Source organism: Anopheles marshallii, chromosome 3 (genome assembly GCF_943734725.1).
Source record: "Anopheles marshallii chromosome 3, idAnoMarsDA_429_01, whole genome shotgun sequence".
NCBI classification, from domain to species: domain Eukaryota; kingdom Metazoa; phylum Arthropoda; class Insecta; order Diptera; family Culicidae; genus Anopheles; species Anopheles marshallii.
The window spans coordinates 11,950,814-11,962,940 of NC_071327.1; the positions used below are offsets into that span (position 1 = coordinate 11,950,814).

Genomic DNA, 12,127 nt, shown 5'->3' on the forward strand with positions numbered 1-12,127 from the left:
ATCATTTTGAATTTATTTAACAGCATTTCCTCAGTTTGTTCGCTGATGTTTTGGAACAACACAACCACAGCCTATTTGCTGTGGTGTTTTGTTTTTCTCCAGCATGCCGTGCGTGTGGTGCAGCAAAATTGTTCAAACAGTAGTAAATAATTGTCCACCACCTATCAGGGGGAAGGCCAACCAAAGGTGGCATACATTCGGTTCGCCCCAACAGGAGATTCGAACTCGTTTATGCACATGAATTCATTTATATGCTACCGAGCTCGCGAACATGAACGCCCGCCCGGCTACGCAAAAGGAAAGAGCGGAACGGATCGGTGAAGTGACACACCGTTTCGCACATATATGGGAATGCATAATTAGCCACAAATGGTTAGAGGGCTGTGTGGTGTGCGAGGGAAACAAAGCTAGCGGAAGCATAACGCATTTGCGTACATTATTTTGTTGTTGTTAAGGAACGCGGGAGCTTTACGCGCTAACGGGGTTTGGGTCTCATTTTGCAACATTTCGCTAAGAGGAAAAAGAAATGTCCATCAAAAAAACAGTAGAGAGAGGAATCACTAGTGTGAGTAAAATATCTAACGAAATTAAGAAGTTCAACTGTTTTGTTGTCTGTTGTGACAAATTATTTTCACCCATTTTGTTTTACCTCAATGGATTAATATACTTGGATGGCAGGGGTTTGCTTATTAAGGATTGATAATCATCTATCATTTTCGTAAAAGAATACATTGATAAGTTCTTAAACAATTTTCAAATACATTATCCTATCTTATCATTATAAATAAATTAACAGGACCAAAATCAAAAGGATAGTATTGATACCCAATGCCTTGGTTATGATTAACTGATCGTTATGATCTCTTTAATAATGCGAGAGATACTTCAATTATTGGCATTTTCTTTCTTTTAAAGTTTTACACGGTTTCGAATCATATAAGGGAACATGTCAACCGTTTGGTGTAGTTTTGCAAGTCATTGGGAGTTATTTTAAGTCGATGAAGAGAAATTTGCAATCATAAAGAGATAAACGTGCCAACATACATGGACATTTTTCCTAAAAACGTTCTGAAGAGCAATCTGTCAATTGTTATGTTGTTTCAATTTCGGCAGTATTTTTTAGTATATAAATTAGTTCAGTCAAGTAATTAATAATTATATTTACGACATCGTTTAACAACCATCCAAACCCTGTAAGAAGTATATTTGTAAATACCAGAAACCTCCAAAAACCACAATGTCCTTGAAAATCCCCCTCTGTGCCTGATAAAACATCCAGGAGCAACCGATGTTTAACTTTTATCAGTATCTCTTTGCTATACCAGACATTTCATCGATCATTATCGGAGTTCAAAACCCCATGGCTAAAACATAAACCACGCAAAGCGAATGAGATAAATTAGTGAGTAACATGTAAAACATGCGATTTTGCAAACGTCACCGACTGAGCCGCTCTTGTATTTTTTTTCAAATCACCCAACATCCACCATTTGGATCGAAACCGGAAAGGTTGGTTGGTCACTTATCCTTCCCCTGGTCGCCCTGCCTCGTTCTCCCCAACATCGGTATGCTCTCTATGGCGTGCGCAATCTCTTGAAAGACGCGGTTTATTTCTGGATATTTGCATAAGTGGGGTACTCTCCAATCAGTCAGAGTCAGTAAGTCGCGGGGGTCGTCTGTCGACCGACGTCTTTTGCCCATGGAATCATTACTGTGTGTATTGGTTAAGCTCCCGGCTGTGCTTGTATGTTGTGTGTGTGTGTGTATTGTAGCAAATGTAAGCGGTTTGGTCACGATCAATGCTGCGCCCGGAAGGGTTTGGTGTAGTTGTGAGAGTTTAAAGCCGTGTGTTCTACGTAGGGCTTCATTTAATTTTTGCCCACCAAGCTAATGGGGGCCTAATGCGGGGCGAGGGAGATGAAGTACGAGTATGCTACGGAACAACCACCCTTCCGTGCCCTTCGCCCTCACTGTCTGCAGACACACGAACAGTGCAAATGTGCTCGAGGTTTTGCGTATGATTATTTAACAGCGCTGTGTGCCCGTCGTGGGAATGCACTCTGTCTTGTGTCATAGCTTTGAAGTTCTAATTTTTGAAGACACGAATATCAGTGTTTGTGGAAAGAGTTGTTGTTAGCCTTGAGGTGGTCCAGGTACGCTTTATTTTAGGAGAATTATTTTTCCGGGTGATCACTGGTACAATGGAAATAGAGCACTTCCTTGAGCGTTTTAAGTTTTTTTTTTGTATTGAAAGTCACTATGCAAACTATTTGAAAGAGCTGGATTATGTTTTAGAAGTGTATTATATTGAAGCATTGTTTAACAAATAACGTGGCTTAATAGAAGCGTTTCAGGCAAAATGGCTGGTCCGATAGTACTAATGTTAAACAATTGCATTGCATATGATTTCTGTAGATCTGTTTTATAATAGACTCCAATAAATAATTAAATATAAAAATCTTTAAACTATTTTAAAAAAATCATTTGTATTTATATCATTTCTGGTTGTTTCAGTTTTATTTTTTTCGTGTGAATGATGGAACCCATTACCATTACCATTACCAAGCTGTTTGGATTTAACCTATGTTTCAACAGACTTATTGAAAGGAAAATTTGTTGAACATCATGCAGTTATAAAAAAAAACAGGGAGAAATATTAACACGTACCTCAGATAGGATGCTTTATGCGCCTTGTTTCGGAAAAAAGCACAGATATGCGCGTTAAAATATGTAGAAATAAAAAAAAAACAGCGACTGTGCTACTGTTTGGATGAATTTGCATTGTTTGGCGTCGAAAAAAAAACAAGACAAACTAGTCGATTAATAATTCGACACCATTCGGCCTACCCCCCTCCAAACGTGACGTGATTTTCATGTTTCACGTTCCGCCACCAGGTCTGACAAGGGGCGGAATATCGCTCGCTGGTTGGCGTTTGTCGCATGCCACCGGATAGTTGGCACCGGTCGTAATCGCACGTTTTTGCTAGTGGACAAAATATTCCTTAACCTGGCAAATTTTGGTTGTTTTATATGATGCGTTGCGCATTTCTTGCTTTACGCGCACGAGAGCCCGTCTGTGAAAAATATGAATAGTTTTGTGATGTGTTGCGCCATTCGCAACGCATCACGTTCACGTCACGTCGGAGGTTTTTTGTTTTGGTTTTTTTTTTATATGAAAATCTATTCTGCTTCTCTCTCGGTACGGATACGGATGGTGCATACTAATGGCTTATCTTGTCTGTACCGGGGAAAGAAACATTATGTCCGAGGATGGCATGAAGTTGTGCAAAATAATCTCTTTCTCCCCCGACAGCTGGTTCTAATTTGTGTGGAGTGTGCGGGAAATAGGAAAACGACCAGTAAAACAAAAAAAAGACTCAGCACCATTGGATCGTTTCCGTGCGGTTATTTGTGGAACATGTGGAAACATATGTTTAATGCAAAGTCGAATTATACTACCGTTTTGGGTTGGCCAACCATTTGCTTAGATAATGAGGGTTTTAAAATTTACTATGAAGAAAAATGCTCACCACAATCCATGCGAATGCTTGGTTGCATATGCAGTGTGCATTTTAATGTCAATAAAGTAGTGAGAAGAGATGAGTCCTGTGAAAAAATTTCTGTCCCCGAAAACATGTTTGGATAAAACCAAACCATCCCATGTGACAGCTATCAGCCTTTCAGCAACTAACAGATGTCGGAAGGGATAACTCATGCTGCTGCTCCTTTATTTCTTTTTTCCATCTTGCTGCTCGCCACGTTGGACGTTTACAATCCTACGAGAAATGCAACATACCACACACACACATGCCCGTACCGTTCTTTGCAGAACTTCAATGATCCTTTTTTGCCTTTCCCTACTTGCACTTCCTTTTTTCGCACACAGAAGGGAAATATGGCGCACATATAAAACACGTTTCTTCGGTGTGTGATATCGTAAAACCCGGCTCGAAGGGAACGATGGTGGCTATAAAATTCCTCCTCATGTCAACGGCGCTACAACAAAAAAAAAAGATTTTTTGTTGGTTCAATGCCATTCGCAGTATTCGGATTGTGTTTTTAACAAATGAAAATCTTCATCCATCCAAGGGATTGTAAGTTTAATCGGGGAAATGGTTTTGGTGAAAAGTGCACATGCAACACCCTACCAACAGCAATACTAACGAGTGGTTTTTTTAGGCATGGTATAATTAAAAAGAAAAGGATTTTCTAGTTTTAATTTTGAAAATTGTCCCGCAATGAGATCTATGTTTGTTTTGTTTAGTGAAGTAAATCGAAGTTAGTATGAGGTTCAAATATACAATGAATTAAACCGTATGGTAGCATTAGACATTCTTCACTAAGTAATTTACAGGGTTTTTTAGAAGACAAGCGCCTATCACCACAAGCGCAGCACATGACATTCCAAGTGAAGTTCGAACCGAGGAGTATAAACGCGCTCTGAGAAGGATTTTGCCAACCAAATCAAATGTTCGTTTTGATCCAAAAAAAATATTAACTGCATTTATAGAATTAAATATGTTTCCATCCAACCATCCTAGAACACGTTTATATTCCTCGAATCGTACTTCACTTCTAGCGTCGTACGAGTTTTGTGGTAAGCTGCGCTGCGATTGTGATATCATGTGCTTCCAATGAAGTATGCCTGCTGCGGATATGGTGTCTAGTAAGGCCGTTGAAATGTCATGTGTTGCGCTTGTGGTGAAAGGGCTCTGGCGTTGTTCTGTCATCTCAAAAACCCTGTAACTTACGGGCATATTTTTTTTTCGGTCGCCTTCTTCTCGTTGGGCTGATAAATAGTACGGCAGATTAAAATTTGCGACCGGTATGACGCATCGAAGCGCTGCGGGAATGAAACGGAAAACGGGAACAAAAGGAACAAAATGAACGCTTCTACACACACATACACACACAACACGATCGCGATGCGTTTGAATGGGAATGTCTTTGCAGCGTAACCGTAGGAATTGAGAATGGCTGCAAACATAGTAGTGGGTTTATATGTTTTGTCTTCCTTTCTACAACCGTTTTACTTTAAAGATACGTTGCCTTTGTGCAAGAAATTTGATTCTTTCTGATCGATTGTAAAAATATCCGTTAGGAATGTTTTCTTTTTGAAGTATTTTTTGCTCTCATATCGGATGCCTTTTCGTAATAAATTCTCCTCGCTTTTTTTCATTTTCTTTTCTTCGAGCCCATTGCGAATGTGAAGAGAGGACGGAATTCCTTTCGTGACTATTGTTTGAAATTGTTTAAAGATTTCCTTTTTTCCTTTACCCGCTCTGCACGGTTGGTTGCGTTTAGCAAAATTGACTTTTCTTTTGAATTTGAGTCTCATTTTTGGAAGAGTAGTGAGTGTTTGTCCTTTAATGTTCTATAAGCAATTCATCTCATTGTTAGTTATAAGATGCGACGAATTTTTTTTTTCGATGTTTGTTACAATGCACCAGTTATGGAAGCCTTGAAATCGTTTGATACGCCACAAGTGACGAACCCTAGTTTTGGGTAAGCATAGTGTACCAATTTGCACCTGTCATTTGTCATTCATACGTTTTCCTCACATAAAACTGTACCATACGGTAGGCTATGTAGAGTAAAAATATATATCTAAAATATTTTGCATTACTTTATGTGGATTGATAACAGGCGACGAACCTTCTTCATTCACTAAACAAGTCTTTTAGTGTATGTTGGCTTAAAAAAGAAAGCAACACCCAGAAACGCTTCCCTTCTCGAAAAAGAAAGCCCAAAATTAACCTGTTGAGAAGGTTTTTTTGTATAGCGCTTGTTGTTGTGTGGACAGGTGAAACGTTCCGTGTTGCATCGTGCGTGTGTGCGTGTGGCTCGATTTGTGTTTGCAAAAGGTTTGGCGGCTTTTCGAGATGCCGCCGGCGCACTGTTTTGGTCATGTGTGTGCGTTTGTTCCGCTTTTTTGTTTTTTGTTTTGCTGAAGTTGCATTCCGATTGTGTATTATTTTCCACTTTTCCACCCTTTTTTGATTTGGTTGCGCGAGTGGAGCAGTTTTAGTGCCCCGTGTTGTCCGGAATGCGCGTGGACTACCTTTTGGCGAACGACCTTCGGGGTGCGTTTTACTACCCCGAAAATTGAATGTTTCCCTTTCGGGGGTTTTTTTTTTGTTGTTGGTCGCTCGCCCTCAACGGGTGAAGGTATTTCGTTGTTTCTGGTGTGGTTTATGGCTTTGTTTTGTCTGGTTGGTTAATTTTCTTTCGCGTTTTTTGGGGTGGTTCATTCGATTACTTCCTCTTTATGGGTTCTTCTACTTCTTACTGCGTCTGTTTTGTGTTGTACTGTGAAGTCAGCGCGGAACAACGTTAAAGGAAAGTTTAATCAAACTTCTTGCGTGTGTTAGTGCATACGAAACAAAAAGAACAATAAAAAACAGTCCATATTTGGCACTGCGATGCGCTGGTAAAGGTTACGCTTTCATTGAAAGGTTGAGCGTTCCTGTCATCTTATATTGCAAGCTCATCGCTACGAGGTGGTGTGGTGGGCGATGCTGCCGATGCTGGGTACCATAAAATGGGAGTGTACGGGCTTAATACGAGGTCGACCATAAATCTCCAAATGACACGCAGCGTAAATGGGGATAAGTTGTTAAGGGATGGTTCTGCAGCCTGCGAGTGTAACAAGGGACTGGTATTGTAAAATGATGCACTGTTGAGAGTTCTGTGCGACTTTCAGCAGTGTGATTGGGAAATTGAGTGGAAAATGTTTGAGCTGGAGTTTTTCTTTCCTAGCGACGTTATTTCCCATCGATGGTTTAACTCAACCAGATGTGTCTTCATGTCCTTGTAAGTACCAAGCATGAACAATGACGATGGTATGACTGGACAAGGATAAAAAGGTCTATAGCGGTGCTCAGTAAGGGAACGCAAGAAATAATCGAATTCTGTACTCATTCGAACAAGCGAGACACCCCTTAATAGTATGAATAGGAAATTGACTTTTAGGATGCTCAATTTGGCCATTAAATTCTAGTGAGCCAAAATGATCTGCACGTGTCTGCAATTGTGTTATTGGAATCTCGATGGGGGAGATTGTTGCCCTGCGGCTAGTTTAATACGAAATAACCGGAAAAGGAAGGAATGACAGTTTATTCGATTAGAGTTCTGCGATTCTATTTCCACCAAAAACATTAGTAAGGCAGGGAAATAAACTTCCTATCTCGGACGCTAGAATCGAACGGTGTGATAGGGATAGCGTAATGTAAACATCATTTTTACGCGCTTCCCTTGCATTGAAGTTTTCCGTCCAATTTCCCCCAATGTTGAGGGTGTATTCGCTTGTCCGTGGTGGTGATAAACGGTCCTAATGGTTGGGGTGTTTAGTTATTTGCCAAATAAATACATTATCGGTGTGTTGGTTAGATTAAATAACATGAGGTGGGGTTTTGTGAAAATAAGTTGTCTCCCCCGCGGATAGGAACTAAAGTTAAGTTAGTTTATTATTGAAATAAGTTTTTTTTCCATTTCGAGTAAAGATAAACATTGTATTCGCTTCGCTACTTTGTTTCGTCGAGCGATACTTTAATCGCAAATCCCTGTCTAGATACGATTTTACCTAAAATGGATAATTGCCCTCCACCTGATTAAGGGGTTCCAATATCGTTGTATTTGAATTTTAAATTAATTTACTATTTTAAAGATGCGTGCATGGCTCTCACACTCACAGACGATGGATCCGGTTTGGAAATTAAACGTTATCTGGCGCCCCATGATTGTCCATCACGTCACGTCTAGCCTGTCCAAAATATGCGACACCTTCTGATTTGCTGTCTACGGTTTATTACAGACCTTTACCTCGGAGGAATCGATTGATCGCTGACTGCAATTGCAATCAATCATGCACAATCCATAACCTTCCACCGTATGATAGCACCCCAATGCGCTGGGTGTACCGTGGAACGTATTTTCGCATGATCTTATTCACGTACGGCCCTCGATTATCATGTCCATTTAGCGCACCATCGAAGGTATCGATGGTTTTTACTGGCACAGACAACTTGAGCTTGATTGCTCGCTGGGTGGGCATAGAAAAAAAAGAGCAACTTGGGAAAAATCGTTTAAAAGACACGCTTAATTTGGTGCTAGCAAGTATCAAACGTGGTGACAAACGACAAATAGCTATCGTGGCATAGTTTAAGTAATAGCAAGTTTTTTTTCTCTCTCCTTGCTCCAACAACTTTCCTTATCAGTATCACCAATGGTTTCAGTGTATTCCAGCGTCAATGCCATCCGTAGTGGGAGGGGGGCACGGTTATGTATCGTGGTTTCCCAAATGTGCAACAAATCACCAATCGCCTTACGGAGCTGTTTGTGCAACAACGAACCCCGTAGCGATATGTTGGACCGGAAATTTCTGCACATGCTTCCTTCCGCTTCTGTCTTATCTCACCATCGTCGGGCACTAAACGCCAGATGTGTTATTCATACGTAGTTGGGTATTTTGTTAAGGTTTTATCCACAGTTCCTACTGTTTAGTTAGGTCCGAACTCATTCGAAGAAGAAATAAAGCAAATAGTAAAAGAATCCTTTATCGGGAAGAATTTAAATAAAAGAGTTTGGGTGGTAAGACTTCTGGTGTTTGTTTGCGTTACCTCCAGAGTTCAGGTTCCTTCCTTTTTTGTTGGTCAACTGTCCAATCCAAAAATAAACATCGGTTGGCACTGAAAGGGAGATGAGCAACATCTGTTTTCGCAATCGTAAACGTACAAGGACTGAAGAGAAAAAGGTGATATTCGATAAAGCAGTTGTGGTGCCAGATGATATCTGCAGAGAACTCGTACGGTTTAACATATTTGTTTGTGCGTATATAATATCATCCATGGGGAAGTATCAGTGGTCGGAATTGAGGCCTGAGTAAATGATTTATTTTTCATCATGTTAATAGTTTAAAGGGGGAAAAACTTACAACCAATACAGCTTAAAAGTAAAGTCACTTTACACAAGATCATCAAGACCTAGGTGATTAACTAAAAATTAAGTCCAAATATCCGATTTCTAAATGTCATTGGAAGTTTTTTTTATATGTATGTTTATATGTTTATATGTGTTAGAAAAAAAATGATACTGATAAGATCAAAAATACTCTTTTTGTAGTATAAAATAATTATTATTTTATGTCGATATCAATTCTCCAGGGATTCCGAAGCCCCAGAAGCTTTAGATTAGGTTGCTGTTCATGATTTAAACTATGGAAATCAGATGATATAACAACTGTGGCACAATTTAAGGCAAACATAACATTGTGGTTGGTTATCTTTAATCATTCATAATTCTAGTTACGATTTTTTTAGGAAGGGTATTGTATTCACTACTGCGAATTTCCTGTGTCAAATGTTGAAAATAATTATTTGAAATTTGGTTTAATATGATTGTCTTAAATTGCGACTCCGTAGCGATATCAACTGCTGCTTATTCGCTTTCTTAATTTATGTTATCTACCAGCTGTCTCATAATCTGTTTCGAAAGTCTAGACGTCTTTAGACATTAAGATACATGGACAGATTTTAATTGTTAGTTACTGCGTCATCCCATTTACGCGTAATGTCTTAGCTACCGTGCGCGTTAAATTACCTATTTGTCTTCACAATTGAACTGGAATTGTGTTTTTTCCGCATATTCTGTAACACCAATTGGTTTTTGGGTATGGCACCCGGTGTTGTTACACAAACGTTATTAGTTCTCCCACAACCGCTTCACCGTTTTCTTTGGGTGACGTGATGCAAAGATATCATGCACACTGCTGCTGATGATGGTAAATGATAATGCAAATCGATTCGCTACCGCCCCAGAATGCTCCATAAACCTAAAGCCGGTCAACACGGGAGCTTATGATGATGATGATGATGCTGCTGTTGCTACCTACCACCTCTTGCACACCGGAGTTCCGTGTGTTGTCATTATGCAACGGTGCCGCCGTTTTTTTTTTTTGCAATTAAGTCTCTTCTCCAGCTGTGTGTTACCACCGTGTTTTGCTGCGGGGTGGCGATGACGCGACTCGCAGCCGGCAACTCATTTTACGGTTGTTTGTTGCTTATCGGCGGGTAAGGCTAGGGTTTTAAGTTTTGGCGCACTGTAATGTCGCACGACCGGTGTCGCCCGTGTGCGGTTTTACACATGCGCAAACATCATTCATCCATCAGTTCGGTATGCAGCGAGCTATAGGAGGCTGCAGGAAAAATGTGATTACCGTGCAAATGTTTTCCTCGGATCTCGCCGGGTAAGCGAAGAGGCAGCAGCAGTGCACCGGTGCAAATAATTATACGGCTACGCTGTAGTAGTAGCACCTCAGGAAGGGGCACGTCGGGTACGCACGGAGTTGCACATACTATTGTGCAGCTCCGAAAAAGGGAACTTTACAATGGATGTTTGTGTAACTGCTTCATGGCGGCGAGTTGTTCGTCTTACCTGGGCTGGTGTCATATTTTGTAATTTTACATCGTTATCCGGCAAATTACGTCCAGTTTCCCGTTGACATTCGCTTTCGGGCGAATTGGGGACTAATGTGTGTTCGATATATGGCGTGGTTCGCTTGTCGCAAAATTTCCTGCATTGAAAGCTGCGTAACTATTGTATTTTTTCGATTGTCCGGTGCTGGTGAAGGTTTCTGAAGGACAGATACAAAAAAAGTATATGAAAAAAATTTTTAATTACCAAGGCAAAAACACCGTTTAGTAATAAAGTACCATATAATGAACCATCTCGGATATATGTTATTCTTCCTTTCGAGAAGTTCCATCAAAACACGCTTGTAAATGAAAAGGGAAATGCAAATTAATCACAATATGATGACTCTCTTACCGCTTACCGACTGTTACGTTCGTGTAGTAATAAAATTCAAAATATTTGATTGTGTTTACCCACGGTTGATTTCATGCATCATTTGGCGCCATAGCTAAATTAGTTGCCGGTGGTTTGACTTATTTCGAATGTATTTGAATTCATTTTTTTCTCAGCTCCAAGCAATAAAATACACGATAAAAGTGCAACCTTTTGCCTTGCGCACATGTGTGCTGCTGCTGTCGTGTGTGTGTGTTTTTTTGTTCTGTGAACGCGCGGCACTGCCTGTCGTCTGTTGCTCGATGTTGCCCGGTTTTTATTATTCTCTTTTCCGCTTGATTGAGCACACTTGAAGCTACGGACCCCCCGAACGGAAGGGAATGGTGTTCGGACTTGCTCCTCAAACCATGCACACAGGTGCAATCGGGGAGCGTATGTTGGCCATGCTGCATATACCGGAATTCAAATTGCACTACAAGAACACTTGCCGAAAGTCGTTCTTTTCGGGTTTTGAATAGTTCCCGCGAGGGAATGAAAACACGGACCCGGAGCCGGTTGGAGATATGAACATAAACCATTTTCGCATGTGGTGTTGCCTATCGTGAAATGGATAGGCAATAAAAAAAGAGGAGCCGAATGGTGTGCATGATAGAACAATACACGTTTTCGCGATTGTGACTGTTGTTGCAGCAGTGCCTCGGATGTAGCCAGAAACATGTTTTTCGACATACCTGTTTTTTTCCTTTGTTGAAGCATGAACTGGTGGCAATTTATGTTTAACCTTTTGCTGTTTTTTTACGGGTTTGCATGCAATTTATTACTTTGTGCTTATGCGTTCTTTTTCTCTCTCTTCTCTTTTTTATTTCAGGTAAGTCGCCAGTACACTTTGCATGTATCATAGAACCAGAGCTTCCTCCGTCCATTATCCGATCGCTAAGAAGACCAAGGTAAAGTGTGTTTTGTTTTGTTTTGTTTTTTGTTAGTTTGTGAAATTCTTCCCTTTTTATGCTTGTGGTCTGATTGGTATATTTGTTGTATGATGTTTCTTCATTTTACCTATCATTTTTAAATATTTATGATAATTTTGCGTATATTCTTATCTCCGAATAGTTTTGTTTTCTTTTTTTACTTGTGTTTAGTAGATGTTTTAATTTCGTATGTTTTAGCGTAAATTGGTATTTTTTTTGTTTAGTTTTGTTTTATTATGATTTCTTTGACGTGTTTACTTTATTTATTTTTAATTTGGGTTGCCTCTCGTTTGCGTTTGTTATTTGCTCCTTATAGTAATAATGCTTTATTATTATTACTTTTTTAATAACGGTTC

General features: G+C 40.0%; 1 protein-coding gene across 1 annotated transcript in view; it reads left to right on the top strand.

The window, feature by feature from the left end:
* Positions 1-12,127, top strand: part of LOC128714585 (signal-induced proliferation-associated 1-like protein 2) — an 81,365-nt gene that overhangs the window by 7,020 nt on the left and 62,218 nt on the right. The window contains exon 2 of the mRNA XM_053809458.1: positions 11,672-11,750. Coding sequence (XP_053665433.1) covers positions 11,694-11,750 — 57 coding nt within the window. The 5' untranslated portion in view covers positions 11,672-11,693. The remainder of the gene's footprint in view (positions 1-11,671; positions 11,751-12,127) is intronic.